The sequence below is a fragment of the Aethalodelphis obliquidens genome, unplaced genomic scaffold (genome assembly GCF_003676395.1).
Source record: "Aethalodelphis obliquidens isolate GAN/ISIS:26980383/991018 unplaced genomic scaffold, ASM367639v1 scaffold89, whole genome shotgun sequence".
NCBI classification, from domain to species: domain Eukaryota; kingdom Metazoa; phylum Chordata; class Mammalia; order Artiodactyla; family Delphinidae; genus Aethalodelphis; species Aethalodelphis obliquidens.
The window spans coordinates 4,890,522-4,910,305 of NW_020838033.1; the positions used below are offsets into that span (position 1 = coordinate 4,890,522).

The 19,784-nt window shown below is 49.7% G+C and overlaps 1 protein-coding gene across 1 annotated transcript; it reads right to left on the reverse strand.

Annotated features, from left to right (window-relative positions):
* Positions 1-2,870: 2,870 nt before the first annotated feature.
* Positions 2,871-13,370, reverse strand: CCR7 (C-C motif chemokine receptor 7). Its single transcript, XM_027094503.1, has 3 exons — positions 13,315-13,370; positions 7,718-7,767; positions 2,871-4,889 (listed from the first exon to the last, which is right to left on the reverse strand). The coding sequence occupies exons 1-3, from the start codon at positions 13,322-13,324 to the stop codon at positions 3,810-3,812; spliced, it is 1,140 nt and encodes a 379-aa protein (XP_026950304.1). The 5' UTR covers positions 13,325-13,370; the 3' UTR covers positions 2,871-3,809.
* Positions 13,371-19,784: the final 6,414 nt, after the last annotated feature.

Sequence of the window (19,784 nt, forward strand, 5' to 3'; positions counted from 1 at the left end):
AAAGATCAGTTGCCTGATTTCCTTTGGACCTGCTACCATATTTCTTTTGCATGTCATTCTCCCTGGCCCAATGTCAAGGACGGGAACTACTGAAGGTGGGGAGGGAAGGTTCTCTTTAAGGAGAACAAGGACAAGAGGGACAGTGCCTGTCAGAGAAGAGCTGGATGGTCTGGGATGAGGCTAGAGTGTGCCAGGGTGGATGTGTGCAAGTGAGTGTGGGAGGGCTGGGACAAGAGGTCTGGATGGAAGCTCGGGAACCAGGGTTCATGTTTTAGCATTGCCTAGAGCTCGTGGGAGACCTCAGGCAAGTCATTTCCCTCTCCGAGCCTCAGTTGACTCACCTGTACAATGGGAGAGAAGCAGAGACTAATTTAAAAGTTGCCCTCCAGCTTAAAACACAGGAAGCTCAGCTCAGTGCTCTGTGATGACCTAGATGAGTGGGATTGGTGGGAGGGAGGTCCAAACGGAGGGGATATAGGTATACATATAGTAGCTGATTCACTTCATTGTACAGCAGAAACTAACACAACATTGTAAAGCAATTATACTCCAATAAAAAAAAATTGTATGGGGATGGAAATGAATTTGGTTTCCTTGTGGTTAACAACTTTTTTAAGGCTCCCTTTTGTTAAACATCTTAATGATTACCAACAACACTTTGGTAAGGATTTCTAAGCATTTTGCATATAGGAATTCATTTACCCCTCACTGCAATCCTAGGAGGTAGGTATTATGATCATTGCCATTATACAGATTAGGAAACCGAGGCACAGAGAGACTAAGTAACCAGCCCAGGTAGTGCAGCTGAGATTCAAACCAGGCAATCTGCCTGCAGAATCTGTGCTTCTCACACTGCACTCAACATTCCAGGCATTGTGCTAAATGTTTTCCAGATCATCTCCGCTTTGCAGTTGAGAAATCTGAGACTCAGAGCAGTTGAGCAACAGCTGAAGGTCACACAGCTGGGAAGCAGCAGAGATGAGATTCCAAGTCGGCCGGGCTCCAGAGCCTCTGCTCTCCCCCGCCCGCCTCCTGCATTCTTGCCAGATCCTTAGGCCCCCAAAGCAAGTTTATCCATTATCCCCATGTTGCAATGTCTCTTTAGACAAGTCAGCTCCTCCCCCTGGACCTCAGTTTCCCCAACTAGAGAATGAGTGGGCGGTTGCACCAGCTGATCTTTGAGGTTCCTTGCAGCTCCACTAGTCCATGATTCAAGAGATGTGGGCCTTTCGGCTACAAGGGCAGATTTGTAGCCTGAGGTTATAGCCTGGGGAGGAAGAGGGGACGAGGGGCTGGTGACGGAAAGAAGGGGAAATTCGGAGGGGGCATGGGGCCATGAACCCGGGAAGGTGGGCCAGTTGTATGAGGCAGATGAGAGAGAGAGAGAGAGAGAGAGGCCCTGGGGGCTCCCCAGTGAGTCTCTTCCTTCTTCCCAGGGCGCCCCCAAACTCAGGGTAGGCACATGACAGCATTGGGCAAGGGAGCAGGGACCAGGCCAGCAGTGAGGCAAGGTCAGAGCTTCTGAGATACAGCACTTTGGGGAATGAACATTGCTGGGGGTTTTGTAAATACTTGGAGGTGTCCAGTTATTACAAAAAAGGTATTTGAAGCCGAGGTGGCATGTTTGTGCGGTTGGCCTGGCGCCCTGTTCACGGCTGCTCTGTTACATTCCTCCCTTCAGGAACGGAGAATGATCGCCTTCCCATCCGTAAGCTCATTAGGTTGTGCATACCAGCGGCCCCCATACCCACACACACCGGGCACGTTCCCCTCAGGGCCCCAGGCATGCTGGGGTCCCCCCTCGCGCCCCACGGCTCGTGCACAGCCCATGAGCAGCGGATCCTATTAATATTAAAGTGGCTGCAGGTGCCGTTGCCCCACGTGCCAGCCTCATCCTTCTCAGGGCGCTGGTTCCCTGCTTGAGCCCAGTGCATCCTGTGGAGGAGGGTAACGTGCTTATGAGATGAGAGAATGGGCTTCATTTTCAGGCGGGCTCCATTTCCAGTGAGGCTCTTTTCACTTCAGAAAATGGATGCAATCACCTTTTCATGAGTGTCTCAGCTCCCTCCCACCCGCAGACCCTGAGTTATTGCAGTGCTGGGCCCTTCAGAAACCTCCTCTTACATCACAGGTTGGACTAACCTCTCTGGCTTTGGACAAGTCGGGGACTGGGCAGGCATCAGGGCACCCAGTGACACGGATCCTGGGCCTGTGGTGGGGACAGTGGCTGTTCCTCCATCCATGCCCCTCCGGGATGGGTGTCCACACCACAGAAGGCCATTGCTGCAGTAGTGGCCAGGGAGGGTCAAGGGCCGACCTGGTTCTTAAGTATCCAACAAAGGGTGCCTATCATACAGATCCCATCCCAAGCCCCCCTGGATCCAGGATGCCGTGGTAGATGGGTGTCAGGGAGAGGCCCTCCCTCTAAACACCAGTTTTGGGAGCCCAGGGGGACTGACCAAGGGTCAGGGGCTCCAGTTCCAGACTGAGTTGGGACAGATGAACAGGACAGTGTGTAAATGCCGCTAAGGGTCAGGGAGAGTTCCCAGCTGTAGAGGTTCAAGAGACAACTTGGTTCTTTCTAAAGCTCAGCTCAGACCGTGTCTCTGGGTCACTGCTGACCTCACAGGCTTGGGTCCCGTCCTGTGAGCTCCAGAAGGGTGTTTGCAAGCTGGACACCCTGCCCTTCTGCCCCTCCTGCCTTGTTCAGCCTCGTGGGCCTGTGTCATTGGAAGGGCTCAGAGCATAGCTCAGCAGACCTCGTGGCTCTGAGCATCTCTGAACAATGAAGCCTGGGGGAGGAAAGGGATGGGGGTGGTCAGGTGGGGCGTGGGGTTTGCAAAACAAGAACACACTCGTTTGCCATTTACCAAGAATTTTTTTTCCCTTTCTTTTCAAGCTATTGTTTCCTCAAGGGAAAACTTTTATTTGTGTATGAGTAAAATGTGCTCTCTTCATGAATTGAAAGCAGAACAGGATGAGAGATTTCTGTCCCCGTGGCAAAGGACAAAGAAGGAGCTCATTGGCTGGCGGCAGCCAGCGTCGTCCCCACCCCTGGCCCCTAAACTTTCTGCATGCCTTCTCCCCGCTTCCTAGCAGAGCTGAGACCTGAGAAGGGCCAGCCACGCGTCATCCCTGCCCCAGCGCCCGGGCTGGGAAAATGGCTGTGGCCAGGCCTGGCCTGTGGGAAACACCACACCCCTTCAGCGTGGAGAGCCTGAGGAAAGGTGGCTGGTGAGGGGCCATGGAGGCTGCCGTTTCTTGCTGGCTCAGATGACAGGAGAAAAGAGAGATGGAGGGAGGGATTCAGAGCGTTAGTTTGACCCACTGGCATCCCCCTTCCCCTGCACAGGTGAGAAGTTGCCCCACTGACTCTGGTCTTGGGGACAAAGCCTTGCTTTCTGGAAGCCCTCACCCTGAGTCTCAGGGAGGACTTCTTTCTAGAAGATTGATGGGAACAATGGCCAGGCCCCTTCCACCACCCTAGATCTCGCCAATGCCTCTGCCCTTTCACTCCAGGAGGTGTGAACCGCTTCTTGACTGTCACCTCTCGTCTGGGGTTTGGGGGACGACAGCCTTGGTTTTGGAGTGTTGCAGGCTCTGGGATAGCTTATCAACCACGTCTCTTTGCAGCCTTTGCTGAGGTAGCTAGCTAGGGTTGGGTTCCATCTGTCTTCTGTGGCTTGGGTTTTCACCACGAGATAAAACTATATGACCAGAATGGCCTTTCCCTCAGCAGCTGTTGGGTCATCTGCCCCCAGTCTGAGGGGCCCCGGGAGAGGTCCCTCTAGTCCCGGCAGAGGAGGCTCCTATGGGGAGAAGGTGGTGGTGGTCTCAGCCTCCACGCTCATGGAGGACCGCCGGGCGTGCCGGCAGGCGGACCACTGCCGGAGCCGCTCCTGGCTGAGGCAGCCTAGGTCCTTGAAGAGCTTGAAGAGGTCGCTGCGGAACTTGACGCCGATGAAGGCGTACAAGAAAGGGTTGACGCAGCAGCGGATGCAGGCCAGGCTGTAGGTGACGTCGTAGGCGATGTTGAGCTGCTTGCTGAGCTCGCAGCTGGTGCCGCCGGTGATGTTGAAGTTGGCCACCGTCTGGGCCAGGACCACCCCGTTGTAGGGCAGCTGGAAGGCTACGAAGACCACGACCACGGCAATGATCACCTTGATGGCCTTGTTGCGCTCGAAGTTGCGCGCCTGGAGCAGGGTGCGGATGATGAGGAGGTAGCAGAAGCTCATGGCCACCAGGGGGATCAGAAAGCCTACCACCATCTGCGCCACCCGGATGGTGATCAGGGCCTCCACGCGCTCGGTGATGAGGGAGCACCGCAGCGCTTGCTCCGTGCTGCTCCTCTGAATGCCGCTGTACAGCAGCTCTGGGCTGGAGAGCACCACGGCCAACAGCCAGATGCCCACGCAGGAGAGCTTGCTGATGAGAAGGACGCGGGCACGGTGGCGGTGGGCCGAGACGGCCTGGACGATGGCGACGTAGCGGTCGATGCTGATGCAGAGAAGCAGGAGCATGCCGCTGAAGAAGCTAATCTTGTAGATGCCAAAGATGAGCTTGCAAACGTGGACCCCGAAGACCCAGGACTTGGCCGCGCTGTACGCCCAGAAGGGAAGGGTCAGGAGGAAGAGGATGTCCGCCACGGCCAGGTTGAGCAGGTAGGTATCGGTCATGGTCTTGAGCCTCTTGAAATAGATGTAGGTCAGCATGACCAGCCCGTTGCCCAGCAGGCCCATGAAGCAAATGATGGAGTACATGACCGGGAGGAACCAGGCTTTAAAGTTCCGCACGTCCTTCTTGAAGCACACGGACTCGTACAGCGTGTAGTCCACTGTGGTGTTGTCTCCGACGTAATCGTCTGTGACCTCATCCTGGCACAGGCACACCTGTGGGGAAGGAACACGCTCCAGCTTAGCTGAGTGGGTCTCAATCTCACTGCTGTGGGATTGGCCAGAGCAGTGGTTTCAAGGTGCAGTTAGCATCACCTGCAAATTCTCGGACCCCATGTGAGACCCACTGAACCAGAATCTCAGGGGCTGGGGCCCAGGAATCTGTTTTTCTAAACTTTCCAGGTGTTTCTTTCATTTGAAATCAGTGCTTCTCATATGTTAACATGCACATGAACTCGGGGATCTTGTTCAGATGATTTAGTGGGCCGGGGTGGAGCCTGGGATTCTGCCTTTCTACTAAGGAGCAAGCGTCTGATTTTGCCAACACTTCAGAGAGACTTGACCTTAACGGGTGTTAACGGTGGACTAGAAATAGTCTGGGCTTTGGGGCCAAACGAGCCTTGGGCTTGTTAAATACACTTCATTCTCCCTAAGACTCAGTTTTCTCATCTGTGAAATGGAGACGAATACTATCTCCTCCACATGGTGGTTGTGAGGGTCCTGACTCGATTCTGGCATCATTTCGTCTCCATGGAGGTTTTATTTTGCCCATTGGAAACTCCAGGAAAGTGGGATCGTGTGTCTTTCTTTTTGAGCCTCCTTTGGAACCTGGTAGAAAGAACTTTCCAGGGGAGGGGGCCTACACGAATACCCCAGTTTTTGAGGGAAAATCCACTTGGGCTAAGGTTGAGGAGGGCCCGGAGTGAGAAGAGAGGAAGGCAAAGCTCTATTAAGAAGCCAGAAAGCCCTGGTTTGGGGCAAGCTGCCGTGATCAGGGGTGGTCAGTGACTTGAAGACGGATGGATCCCTGCGGCCCGGGGCACAGCACCCAGCATGAGGCAGAAGCTCAGGTGATGCAGGGCCAAGTGGAGGGCGGGGCCACAGCCTCAGCTGTGACTGAGTTCTCTCGGGCCCAGGAAGGAAGCACGGCCCCGTCTCCACCCTCCCTCCATCCTCGAACCCTCTCCCCGCACCTCTCTCCTCTTTCTTCCTGCTGTATCTTCTGGCAGATCCCAGTCAGCAGAGCTCAGCTGCTCAGGGCTTTTTTTAGCCTATCTGCGGGGCAGGGTGAAGGTTCAGGCAGTCTGCTGTGATTTTATCAATGAAGGAGGGCACTCGGGCTGGCTAAGCTGTGCGGGGCTGGGAGCTGGGCTGGAAGACTGCCTCAGGAAGCTCCTGGTCCCTCCTCTGGGAATGGGGCCCTGGGCAGCTCGACATGATGGATTTTCGTGCAATTGGGGAACTGGAGGGAGTGTAGAGATGAGGAAAGGGGGGCTCTTGGAGAAGCGATGTGGCTTGTTCAAGGTTGCTCAGCCAGCAGGGGAACCCAGTCTCCTGACTTCCCTGTATCCTGTCTCTTTCTCACTTCCAAATTCTGGATTCATCGCTATTCTGCTTGGCAACAGGGCAAGGACCAAATCACGCCCAGGAGCTTTTTTGGGCATTGCTATCTCGAGAAGAAAAGTCAGTGGCAACCACTTTTCTCTTTTCCGGGCATGACTGCAGCCTGGGAGGCCTGGAAGAGGCTGGCTGCCCTTGGCCGCCCAGGATAATGTCCAAGGCCTCAGGTCCAGGGTTCCTGGACATAAGGAGGCTCTGGGCCTTGGAGGGCAGTATACCCAGCCTCTGTGACCTGTGTTTCCCACCACCCCATTCTGCCTTCTCTTTCCCTGCTTAGTATCCGCCCCGTGTACCAGGGGCCACCAGGCTTGATGTGTCTCTGCAGCCCCAAGCCCCACCACATCCTGCCCCATCTGAGCCGAACCCATCCCCTCAAGTAAAGAGAAGGATGAGCCCAGCTGTCCCTTATCCCCTCCCCAACCTTCCAGCCCCTCTGGAGTCCTGGAAACAGGGGAGAGAGAGGGGAGGGAGTGGTGCTGGGGAAGGGCGCCAAGCTGTGGGCTACAGCCCAAGCTCCAGGGGGCCTCTGGGATGGGGTTTCGGGAACAGTGCCCAACTTGGGGCCTGCCTCTGGCCAGAGCTCCTGGAAAGCTGCCCCTTTGGCCTCCAGACCTGGGTAAGAGCCAAATTCTGAAGTGCTGCCTCTCCAGCTCCTACCTCAGCCCCCCTTCCCCCTCCAAGAGAGCTCCCAACCCCAGCAAACGGGGGAGAGTCGACTTCACGAGTTAGTTTCTTCTAACTCTGGTACTCGATTGGGGCAGATTTTCTGTCTCCACAGCTGGGGTTGAGACGCCGAAACTTGTAAACTGGGGATCTTTGCTCCTACAGCGCTCTGGGCCCCTCTAAAGGATGTGCTTCCATCCTCCCCCATAGTGAGGCTCAGGCCAGTCTCTATTTCACAGAAGGGAACTGGGGCTTCGAGGGGAGCCTTCGGCTGGAGGGTGGAGGAGGGAGACAGGTTTGGGGCGATAGGATAGCTACCAGCCACCAGGCCACGGGTTCTTTTCTCAGTCCATATATGAAGATTTACATGTGTGGGTGTGGACACATACGTGCAAAACCCAGGAACCTTTTTGCAAAGCAAAGAACTCTCTCCAAGCACTCAGGAGTCCACCTTTCTGCCTCCCGGATGGGGATATTGGAAGCGGGGTGGGGAAGGTGGGGTAACTTGCTTTCTCCCATGTTTTAATGGAAATGGAGTAAAGGAATGTCGGAGAACATCCGTGGCTTTCTAGGGTCACTCAGCAGATGGAGAGGAGGGGTGGCTATCAGCTTAACGAATGACAGATTTGTGTCTGGGTCTATTTCTTTCTGGCAAATGCCCAGCGTCTCCACCAGAACCCAGGGCTTGGACTTCGGAAGGACCAGGCTTGGGGAGGGGCGTATGGGAAAGGGAACGGAGCTTTTCTTGGTGGGACACCTACCTGGAAGATGACGAGCAGGGCCACCACCAGCACGCTCTTCATTGGCTTCCCTGCAGGAGACAAGGTGAGAAAGTTATTGCTTGGCAGGGATGGCCCTTCGTTATGGCAAAAAGCCACAAAGCCAGGGGACTTTCATCACATTCTCCAGACACCATGTTTGAGAACATGAGAACCAGATTGTGCCTTGGAGCACCTGGCCAGCTGCCCAGCCTCACTGCCCTCCCCTCCTCCCCTCCATGAGGGGTCCCAGAAAGGAGCGGGATCGGAATGCAGGGCAGCCCCTCCCCTCTCCTTGGCCCTTCAGGGCCTCTTCTGGAATTGGAAAGTCCATCTTGGCCCAGACCACCCCTCAAGGCTGAACGGCAGGCTGAGGCCCCAGGTTCTCACGAGGCCTGATGTGGGCCCTGGCGGCTCAGTCCTGCTTTGTGGTTGAGCTGAGGGCTGGAACTGGAACTTATTTTCTCCAAAGGCTGAGCCGGGGGGACAGTTCATAGGGTGATTTATATAGAAGTCGTATCTCACTTAACAGTCTGGGAGCTGTGCCCTCTTCACCTTTGTAGCCTCCCTTCCCCTAACTGGACCGGACCACAGGAAAGAAGAGTCAGTAACTGTGATGCCGGGAATGACTACAAGGCAGGACTTGTTGGTCCACCGCACCACCAGTCTCAGGAGGGTCAGTAGATCCTCCTGATCTTGGGATCCTGCTTCTAGCAGATCCTTGGGATCCTGCTTCTAGCACCTTCTGGAGGCTGGGGGCCTCCCTCCAGCGAACAAGGGATTCTGCTTCCTCCTAGAGGCAACATCACAGGCCCAGCGAGTCTGTGTGCTTGGCCACAGCGCCACCTGCTGGAAATTTTGTGGCATGACACCCAAATTGGCATTGTGCTCCAGGGAGCGTGCCTAGGGCAGGGATTCTGGGCTTGGGGGAGTCTTAGGGGAAGGAAGAAGGGCATCGAGCCACAGAAATAAACAGGCATTTCTCCCAAGTTATACTGAACGCTACTGCTAGCTGCGTCTTCCTAAAGCATAGCTCTGATGCCGACCCCCACTCTGCCCTCTTCCTAAATTAGGACCTCTCTACCCAGCCCCAAGGACCTCTCTACGCAGCCCTAAGGATGACGCCCTGATGCTGAGCGTGGCAGTCAAGCTTTCCACTGTTTACTTGGACCTGCCTTTCTAGTTGTGTCTTCTGTTTCTGGGGACAGGCATCCACTGTCCCGTTGTCCCCAGCTTGCACCTGAGTATTTGCAGTCCTGGGTGGGAATGGATCTCTGTACAACATCATGGCTCCCCTCTCTCATTCCCCTTCCTTGCCAAATTGACCCGTGAGCCCCTGAGCTTGAGTTTGAGTCCACATCTCTACCCTTAAGCACACTCTCTTCATGGTCCAATGAGCTGCCCATCCTCCATGGACTCATCTTGATGTGAAGCGCTCGAGGTTTCTTTAAACACATACACGTCTTTCGGTTACTCTAGAGAAAGCCTGCTCTGACTGTCAGTGAGAACTGAGAAACCTCAAGGTTTTGATGTCACAACGATGAAATACGAGGAGCATGAGTTGTGTTTCTAGTTCACTCCATCAACCCCCTTTCCTGGCCCCGTCTCAGTCCTTTTGCCACTGGCTGGGGGAGGGGTAAGGGAGGGAGGGCTGGAGGGTGTGTGTATGTGAGGTCTCCTTCCGGGTGTGTTGGAGAGGGTCCTCGAGCAGGGATCTTCTAGGACCAGAATAGGTCGTTTTCAAGAAAGGTGACCAAACAGGAACTTAGGGGAACTCAGGTGTGTGGCAGAGGCCGCCTGGTCAACAGCCTTGACTCAATTTACTTCTGTCTGTTACAAAGTCGTAAAGTAACTCGCTTTGGGCAACAGCTTGGGTGGGACCAGAGAAGTTGGGAATCTCAAGGGCTGAGGAGTGGTTGACTTATGTGTTGGGTATTTTCTGAGTTCTTGAGTTTCTAGTAATGATCACAACGAAAAGGAAATTCCCTAGAACTCCAACCTTAGCTCCCAGTGAGAGAAACTAGAGATGAGTAACTTTCCCAGAGTCACACAACCATCTGGTAGTGGAGCTGGGCTTTGAATCCATCTAATTTCAGAAGCCACACTCCTAAATGCTCTTCAATGCTGCCTCTCAGGCTTTATGTTCCTCTCCCTCCTAACATCCTGTGAGTTACCCCTTGTGAGGCTCATTCCATATTCCAGAAAATAGAGGCTCAGAGAGGTTAGGTCTCCTGTCTGGGGTCACACAGCTGCTGAGAGATGGATCTGAGATTTTTTTAATGAGCTCTCATTACTTCATTTCTGTTGAGGCTGCTGTGTAGACGGACCTCTGTGGAGCATAACGGGAATCATCACTCTCCTCCATCCCATTGGAGGAGAGTGAGGATTGGTCACCCAGTTCTGCTGCTTCCATTTCCTAACATCTCAGATCTGCCCCCGCTTCTACCCCAACATAAGGCTTTGCTGCCACGGAGCTCCTCTGAAACACAGATCACGTTATTTAACTCACATAATTGAAAAAGAAAAATCTTCATTGGCTCCCCATTGCTTTCATCAAAAAGCCCAAATTTTTAGCAGTGCCACACGGAATCTTAACGATTGGCCCTTGCCTGTCCCTCCTGCCTCCCTTTCTCCCTTCCTCCTTGGCACGGCCAGGTCCTTTACACCCTCCTCAACTTGCTTCTTTCTTGTCTCTATTAGCTTTTGTCAGAGCTGACCAGCTGGGAGCCTGCAGGCTGAGCCTCCAGGATATTCTGTTTGGCTACATGGAGTTCACAAAAAATTGGATTTGGATACCTTTAGGTGGGGCTTGTACCCTCTGAATCACTTCACTGCCCTCCACTTACTACATCTACTCCCATTCCCTCATTTACAATTGAGCCATTGAGTTTGCTATCCCTGCCACATCCTGGGCCCCTTGCTCCTTGTTTTCTGGTTTGATAACTCCTACACGTCCTTCAAAACCCAACTTAAATGCTCCCCTGACTCACATTCATTGTTCATTTCTTTAGATTTCACAATCGCCCTGCTCTTAGCCCATCAGCACTCTCTCTCCCTCTCTTGCGGTGGCTTATTGACATATGTGTCTCTCCCCCACCAGACTGGTCCTGCCTGAATTCCTCCATCAATGACAGTTGACTGAAAGTACCAAGCAAAGAGGAGAGATTTCCCAACAGCTCCCCCAGGCTGCAGGGTTCCCCTCCTCCCCAGCCAGGCTCCCCAGAGGCCAGGAGGGATTGGCCCTGAATCTCTTTAGCATCCCCATCTGCCACCATCTCTGGCTGAGCTGTGAGAGATGAGTATCTTAACAGCTTATTTTTCTCTTCTCTGCTTTGGAAAATTCTAACCGAAGTCTTAGGCCCCATTTTTTGAAGATGGGGAAGGTGTCTTGGGGCTGCTCATTCAAATCATGAAAAAGGCCAACTCAGCCCGGGTTCGGGGTTTTCATTTTGTGTAACAGAAACTTTGCCCCTCACCCACCTTGGGCTCCCTGCTGGGCTGACAAAGAGAGAGAAACAGATCCTTTGTGGCCCACCCGTCCTACCAACGGCCTGGAGTCTGATCTGAGCAAAATGTCTCAGTGGTGTCCCCTCCTACCAGTATTTAGGGCTTGGCCAGCCGTTGGGGCTTTCTTGAATTGAGTGAAGCAGTAAGAACATCCCTTTTCCTGCATCAGGTTTCCTGCATTAAAGGGACCTCCCTCCCTGCATTAACACCTGTGAGTCTAGCACCCCCAAACCTAGTCCTGGGAGGAGACCCCCCTGCCCCGTGCTGTGCTGGGGCTGCTCTTGAGGGCTCATCGAGCCAGTGGTGTACACCTCTCTCCGACTCTGTGCTCAGTCATTTCATGGCTTGAAATCGGCTGACGGCTTGAAGTCAGCTATGGTGGAAGAATTTACACTATGGAAATTGGCAAGCACTACATGTCAGAGTCTGTTCCGGGGAGCCGGTTCTCTAGCCTTTACCAGCGCACCACGGGGACCTGCTTGGTTTCCTTCACAGAGGTCAAACCAAGAGGCAGGATTGGGGTCTCCAGGGGATGACGGCTGCATTCTGGGACGGTGGTTAGTGGGGCTGGTTGTCTGGGGAGTGGGATTAGACGGCAGGCTGCAGGGAGGAGGGGAAGTTGGAAGAGAATTTTTTTTTTTTTTTTTTGTGGTACGCGGGCCTCTCACTGTTGTGGCCTCTCCCATTGCGGAGCACAGGCTCCGGACGCACAGGCTCAGCGGCCATGGCTCACGGGCCCAGCTGCTCCGCAGCATGTGGGATCTTCCCGGACCAGGGCACGAACCCGTGTCCCCTGCATCGGCAGGTGGACTCTCAACCACTGCGCCACCAGGGAAGCCCGGAAGAGATTTTTAAAAACTGAAATCAGAGTTCTTGATGCCATTCATTCATTCACTCATTCATTCCACAAACATTTTCTGCTCATACCCCCAAAGCACCTGGAAATCAGAGGTGCAAGAATCAGACCCTGGCTTCCAGGGGTTCTCAGTCGGTGTGTGGGATGGCCACTTTAGCCCTTTAGGATCTGTTTGCTGGGTCCACCCAGGGTTCTGGGTGGGTGGAAAAAGGAGACATGAAGGCAAGAGGCTGTGGCGTGGTGGGTCGGGTGGTGAGGACAGCAGAGGGTGAACGGGAACCTTCACTTTTTAAAGCCAACCCCTTGCGGCTTTGAGGCTGCCGTGGTGCTTTGTCTGCCAGTGAGAACGAGCAGTTCAGGAACCCGGCCTTCGTAGCCTCAGGCGGGTCTGACTCCTCAGCTCAGATTTATAAATGGGGTCTCTGGAGCTGGATAAACACTCCCAGAAGCTCCTCGGGGCTTCCCTTGGACTCGCTCTGGTTAAGACCGAGATTAGACTTTTGAAAGGGATGAATCATCTTCCTGGGTAGAAAAAGTGATTAAGTGAGGCTGGGGGCTGTGCTGGAGGCCCTGGCTGTGACTTCTCCCAGCTGAAGGCTCCCTGTGGTCTCATTTAGTGTCGTCCACCCAACATTTAACCAGCAAGAGGCAACAGCTTGCCCGTGGGATGTGCAGCAGAGAGACAATAAGCACAGCTTGCATTGCGTTGTGTGTAGTGTCATTTACACAATGCTCTCGCCTTTAATCTGCTCCTTGTTATAACCTTAAAAGAGCAGACATTCTCATCCCTATTTAGCCTGGGAGAAAGGTGGGAATCGGAGGGCGAGTGGAGGGTCCTGAGCCCTCCAAGGAGAAATTTCCCTGATGAAACAGGTCCCTGAGAGCCTCCCCCATCACCCCAGGCTGAGACAGAACAGGTGCTGTCCAGATTTCCACCAACCCCAGCCCTGCCGCCTTCTGCAGTCCCTACTGTTCTTGAAAGATGTGACCCCCCTTATCTTTCCTGGAACCAATGGTTAGCCCCTTCCCCAGGTCTGAAAGGTGCACTCTCCGTGCCTGGGAGAACAGGGTGGCACTCTCCGGGAGCAGCCGCTGATTCCCAGCAATGCCACCTCATTTCTCTGGGAGGCTCCCCTAGGCCTTCCACCCCCATCCTCCATCCCCATCCCACAGAGTCAGCCTGGGTGTCCAGGTGACGCTGGTACTGCTTTCTCTCACACGGGGGAGGCTCACTCACCCAGGTCCATGACACTCTCGGCAGCTGAAACCACACAGGAAGGTTGTGCCTGGCCTCTGTCTGGGGAGGAAGTCGTACAAGCCCCTTTTAAGCTGTGAGAGGAACCACCCTCTTCCCTGCCCCTCCCACCTTTGCTCCTCCGTCCAATCCAGCTCCACTAAGGGTCTGGACTCAGGTGCCTCGTGGGACCAAAGGGGTATGAGGGGTATGAGAAGGTGACAGAGTGACGGCCCACTCACTGGTCATAGGATCATGAATCATCGGGGCATTTACATTCAAAAAGCCCCCTGTGCAGACTAGGGGCCCAGCCTAAGGCAGGGGAACAGGGGCCATTCAGTGATTCGACAAATGTTTATAGCCTAGTGCCATGTGCCAGGGAGTCAAGAGAAAAGTGAGAGATGTACCCCCATCCTTCCTTTGCCCTGCTCAGTGTCACAAGGGACTACATTTCCCAAACTACTTTGCCCTCTGGGTTTTGGGTAGGTTTGGTCAATGGGCGGCACTGACAGATGATGGAAGGTAGAAGGGGAGGGATGTGCCAGGATGTTTCTTTTCTCCTTCCTTCTTTTCTCTTCCCTCACCTCTTCTCTTTCTTTTTTAATTTTGTTTTCTTTTTTTTTAAATTTAGTTTTTATTTTATATTGGAGTATAGTTGATTTACAATGTTGTGTTAGTTTCAGGTGTACAGCAGATGATTCAGTTATACATATACATACGTCCATTCTTTTTCAGATTCTTTTCCCAGATAGGTTATTACAGAAGATTGAGTTGAGTTCCCTGTGCTATACAGTAGGTCCTTGTTGATTGTCTATTTTGTATATAGTAGTATGTATATGTTAATCCCAAACTCCTAATTTATCCCTCCCCCTGCCTCCACTTTTCCCCTTTGGTAACCATAAGTTTGTTTTTCCTTTCCTTTTTTAATGACAACTTTATTGAGTTATAATTCACAAATAAACTCAACCTTTTAAGGTGTACCAGTCAGTTTTTTGGGGGTGGTGTTTTATATTCACAGAGTTGTGCAGCTGTCACCAAAATCAATTTTAGAACATTTTATTTTATTTATTTACTTTTTTAGTTTTTAAAAAATGTTTATTTATTTATTTAGGCTGCGCTGGGTCTTAGTTGCGGCATGTGGGATCTTTTTTGTGGCATACGGGATGTTTTTTAGTTGCGGCATGTGGACTTCTAGTTGCAGCATGCGGACTCTCAGTTGTGGCATGCGGGATCTAGTTCCCCAACCTGGGATCGAACCCAGGCCCCCTGAATTGGGAGTGTGGAGTCTTACCCCCTGGACCACCAGGGAAGCCCCTAGAACATTTTAAATCACTCCCCCCTGTAACCCCCTCCTCTTCATTAGTGAAGACTCCCCATATCCCCTCCAACCCCACCCCCAGCCCCTGGTAACAACGAATCTACTTTCTGTCTTTATAGATTTACCTATTCTGGACACTTCACATAAATAGAATTATACTATATGTGGCCTTTGTGTCTGGCCTCTTTCACTTAGCATAATGTTTTCAAGGTTCTTCCATGTTGTAGTATATATTAATATTTCATTCCTTTTTATGGTCCAATAATGTTCCATTGTATGATATCCATACATTCCAACAAAACTCCATTTGTTTATCCATCATCAGTTAGATATTTGGGTTGTTTCCACTTTTTGGTTATGATGAATAATGCTGCTAGGAACATTCATATACAAGTTTTTGTGTGGACATATGTTTCTTTTTCTCTAGAATACATGCCTAGGAGAAAATTGCCAGGTCATATGGTAACTACATGTTTAACATTCTGAGGAACTGTCAAACTTTTCCTAAAATAGTGTCACCATTTTACATTCCCATCAGCAATGTATGAAGTTTCCACATCCTCAACAAAATTTGTTATTGTCTATTTTTTTTTCTTTTGATTCTGGCCATCCTAGTGGGTGTTAAGTGGTTTTAATTTGCATTATCCTAATGACTAATGATAATGAGTACCTTTTCATGTGCTTATTGACCATTTATAAATTTTCTTTGGAGAAATGTCTATTTAAATCCTTTGCCCATTTTTAAATTGTATTTTTTTTGTTGTTGAGTTGTAAGAGATTTTTTATATATTCTGGATACAAGTCCTTTATCAGATATATGATCTGTAAATATTTTCTCCAATTCTGTGGATTGCCTTCACTTTATTGATGGTGACCTTTGAAGCACAAGACCTTAAAATTTTGAGGTCAAATTATTTTTCTTTTGTCACTTGTGCTTTTTTGTGTCATATTTAACCATTGCCTAATTCCTGTTCATGAAGATTTATTCTTATGCTTTCTTCTAAGAGTTTTATCTCTGACATTTATCTTTGATTCATTTTGAGTATCATGCATATTCCCTTCTATTCCTAATTTGTTGGATTTTGTTAAATGCCTTTTCTATGTCCATTGAAAAGATCATTCTTTTTCCTTATTCTATTAAATATGGTGTATAACTGAGATTGATTTTTGTATGTTGAACCAACCTTAAATTCTTGGGATAAGTCACTTGGTCATGGTGTATAATCTTTTTTTATATGTTGCTGGATTTGGCGAGGATTTTTGAATCTATATTTAGTGCAGATATTGGTCTATAGTTTTATTTTCTTGTGATTTTTGTGGTTTTGGTATCAGGGTAACTCTAGTTGAAGGTTTGTCAATTTTGCAGATCTTTTTAATGTACCAACTTCTGGTTTTATTGATTTTCTCTATTTTTTTCCTATTCTCTATTTCACTTGTTTCCATTCTACTCTTTGTTATCTCCTTCCTTCTGCTTGATTCAGGTTTAGTTTTCTCCTTTTGTCCTGATTTCTTAAGGTAAAAGGTTAGATTCTTTACTTGAGACCTTTCTCCTTTTTTCTAGTATAGGCATTTATAGCTGTAAATTTCTCTCTAAGCACTGCCTCAGCTTCATCCCATAGGTTTTTATATGCTGTGTTTTCATTTTCATTCATCTCAAAGTATTTTCCAACTTTCCTTGTAAATTATTCTTTGACCCATTGGTTATTTAGGAGTGTTTTGTTTAATTTCCACATATTTGTGAATTCCTCAAATTTCCTTCTGTTTTTTGTTTTTCTTATTTTTTTTTTGCGTTACGCGGGCCTCTCACTGTTGTGGCCTCTCCCGCTGCGGAGCACAGGCTCCGGACGCGCAGGCTCAGTGGCCATGGCTCACAGGCCTAGCCTAGCTGCTCTGCGGCATGTGGGATCTTCCCTGACCGGGGCACGAACCCGTGTCCCCTGCATCGGCAGGCAGACTCTCAACCACTGCGCCACCAGGGAAGCCCTCCTTCTGTTTTTGATTGTGGTTAGAGAATATATTTTGTGTGATCTCAATTTTAAAAAATTTATTGAGATTTGTTTTATATCCTAACATATGGTCTATCCTGGAAAATGTTCCATGTGCACCTAAGAAGAATGTGTATTCTGCTGTTGTTGGATGAATATTCTATAGATAGCTGATAGGTCCAGTTGGTTCATAATATTCTTCTATTTTCTTATTGATCTACTGCCTAGTTGTTGTATCCATTATTTGAAAATAGGGTATTAAGTCTCTGACTATGATTGTCGAATTGGGTATTTCTCTCTTCATTTCTGTCAATGTTTGCTTCATGTGTTTTTGGTCTCCGTTGTTTAGATGCATATATGTTTATTTGTTATGACTTCTGGATAGATCGACCCTTTCATCATTATAACATATCCTTTGTCTCTATAAACAATTTTTGTCTTAAAGTCTATTTTTTCTTTAGCATAGCCTGTCCAATATTTTTGGGGTGGGGACTGTTTGCATATATTTTTCGTCACTAGGGTATTTCTTTCCTCTCTTTGCTTCCAGTGGCATCTCCAGCCATGGCTACATGTTTTCGACCCCAGAGTCCATCAGCCTGCCCCTGCCTCTGTGGCACCAGCATCTGATGAGTAACCCCCACCTTGGCTCCAACTCCTGCCCTAGTTTCTGGGCTCTGGTAGCACTACCTTTTCCCTGTGTCTCTCCAGCTCTAGGGATGGTGGCAACCTCTTGCTGTTGCTAATCTCTGGTGGCCTCACCAACCCTTGTTTGACTTTTCAGCCCTTCTATCACTTGTATAACTGGCTCCCTATGTTAAATTCCTTTTGTCTGAAATATCTAGAGTGGGTCTTTTTTGCTTCCACCCTGAAGGATAGAAGGTGATTCCTGTTCCCAAGGAGTTTAAGGTACAGTAGTTCCCCTTATCCATGGTTTTGCTTTCTGTGGTTACATTTATTCATGGTCAAGCATGGTCTGAAGATATTAAATGGAAAATTCCAGAAATAAACAATTCATAAGTTTTAAATTGCATACAATTTTGAGTAGTGTGATGAAATCTTGCACCATCCTGCTCCGTCCCACCTGGGATTCCCAACCATTGACATTACTATGGCTTGATGATCCAGGATCACCTGAAGCAGATGATACTCATTCCGATGATACATCAGTAGCAGTCTAACGCTATGTTACAATGCCCGTGTCATTCCACTTCATCTCATCGTGTAGGCGTTTTATCATCTCACATCATAAGAAGGAGGGTAAGTACACTGCAATAAGATATCTTGAGAGAGAGAAAGAGAGAGAGAGGCCACTTTCACATAACTTTTATTACAGTATATTGCTATAATTGTTCTATTTTATTATTAGTTATTGTTATTGATCTCTTACCATGCTTATAATTTATGAATTATATGCTTTATAATTTATGAATTAAACTCTATCATAGGTATGTGTGTATAGGAAAAAATAGTATGTATGATATATAGAGTTTGGTAATATCCGTGGTGTCAGGCATCCACTGGGGGTCTTGGATTATATCTCCCACAGATAAGGGGGGACTACTGTACAGAAGAAGTTAAGGCTAGATTATATACCTGTTGCCTCCAGTTATGACCAAGACCAAGCATGATGTGATGCCTTACCTTACACAAGGAAAGGAAATCCATGATTGAATAGGGCTGGAAGACAGATGGACAAGTAGATAGAATAGTTTTCCTTCACCCCAGAGATTTGAAGAACATTCAGTTGGGATGTAGTGCAGTAAGCCTCGCTCTTAACCACCTCCCTGTATGACCTTGCGTAAGTTGCTTCCCCACTCTGGGTTGCAGTTTTCCCAAGTATGAAGTGAGGATATTGGATTGCCTAGGAAATAGCTAAGCTTTAGCATCTGAGACTCTGAAGTGTAGAACTTTCTTGTGGCCTCCTGTCTACTGCTTAACCACTCTCTGTTATTCCAAATTCCCCAAATGGAGGCATGGGAAGCCCTCATGGAACTGGAACTTTCTTTCCATTCTAAATGTTTTGACTGCTCGCATCGTTGGCATTTGGGGCCTGCTTACTTTTAGGGATACAGGCAATCTCTTGAACTAGGTGGAAAAGACTCTTGGGGGGTTACATCTCTGTAGGGCATTGGTAAGGAAGGGCAGGGCAACTTCAGTTTGGAACTATTCCAGAAGCTTCCTCCTGAAGCCCTTTTCCATGTGCCAGATGCTTCTAAGAAAAATTGAGCTTAGAAGCAGAAGACATGTGTCCCACTCTTGCCTCTGCTAGAAATGACTATGTGACCTCAGGCAAGTCAATTCCTCTCTCTGATTCTTGGATGCCCACCTGAAAAGTAATGGGATTGGACCACATAATTTCCAGGCTCCCTTCTCAGGATAATCCTTGCTATCCTCAGGGATTTTCTTGGTTTTCTACCTAGTGTAGGCCCCAAAGAAGGTCCCAGGTCAAGAGAGTCCACAGAATAGAGGGCAGGACTGGAGAGCTTTGTGGTAGATGCGCCATGCTCTTAGGAGAGAAAGGGAGCATCCTGACTCTGATCCCCTCAGCAACCTCACACCGATGCTAAGCCGTAGTGCCCACCCCAGACCCTTTTCCTCCTCTCACTGTCCTTCTTTATCCCTCCAACGCTTGCTGTGCAGACATTGCACACTTTGGGCTGGAGGCCTTCAGTTTCATTTCTTAGCTGGTCTCTGAGCAGGACAGTGGGGATTCCCTAGTATCTCTCAACACTGTGAGCTTCCCCTCTGCATGTTAGCGTGCAATTAGTAACTATTCACAGCCAATCCATCTCTCTGAGAGGGACGGTATAGGAGGAACCCAGTATCATTTTCCAAATTGTATCCCACCCTTCGAGGCCCAGGCAGGCCCACCTTCACTGCCCTCCCTCCTCTGAACTCTCATAGCACTTAACTTCAGGGACATTCAAATTGGCATTTACAACAACAGCATGAGAACTGTTTTCTATTCTAGAAGAGACTCTGTGCTTCTTGGAAACAAGATCGTGCTGTGTACTTTTTTGGTTAGTCTTTGCGTTGCCTCAAACGGTGCTGTGGTTTTAAAAATATATTTTTAACATCGTTCGTTTGGTCTAGTTCAATAATGGGTCCCATAGGTGATATCCCTTGTCTCATCCCACTTGTTAAGAGCATATGTTGCGTGCCTAGCAAGG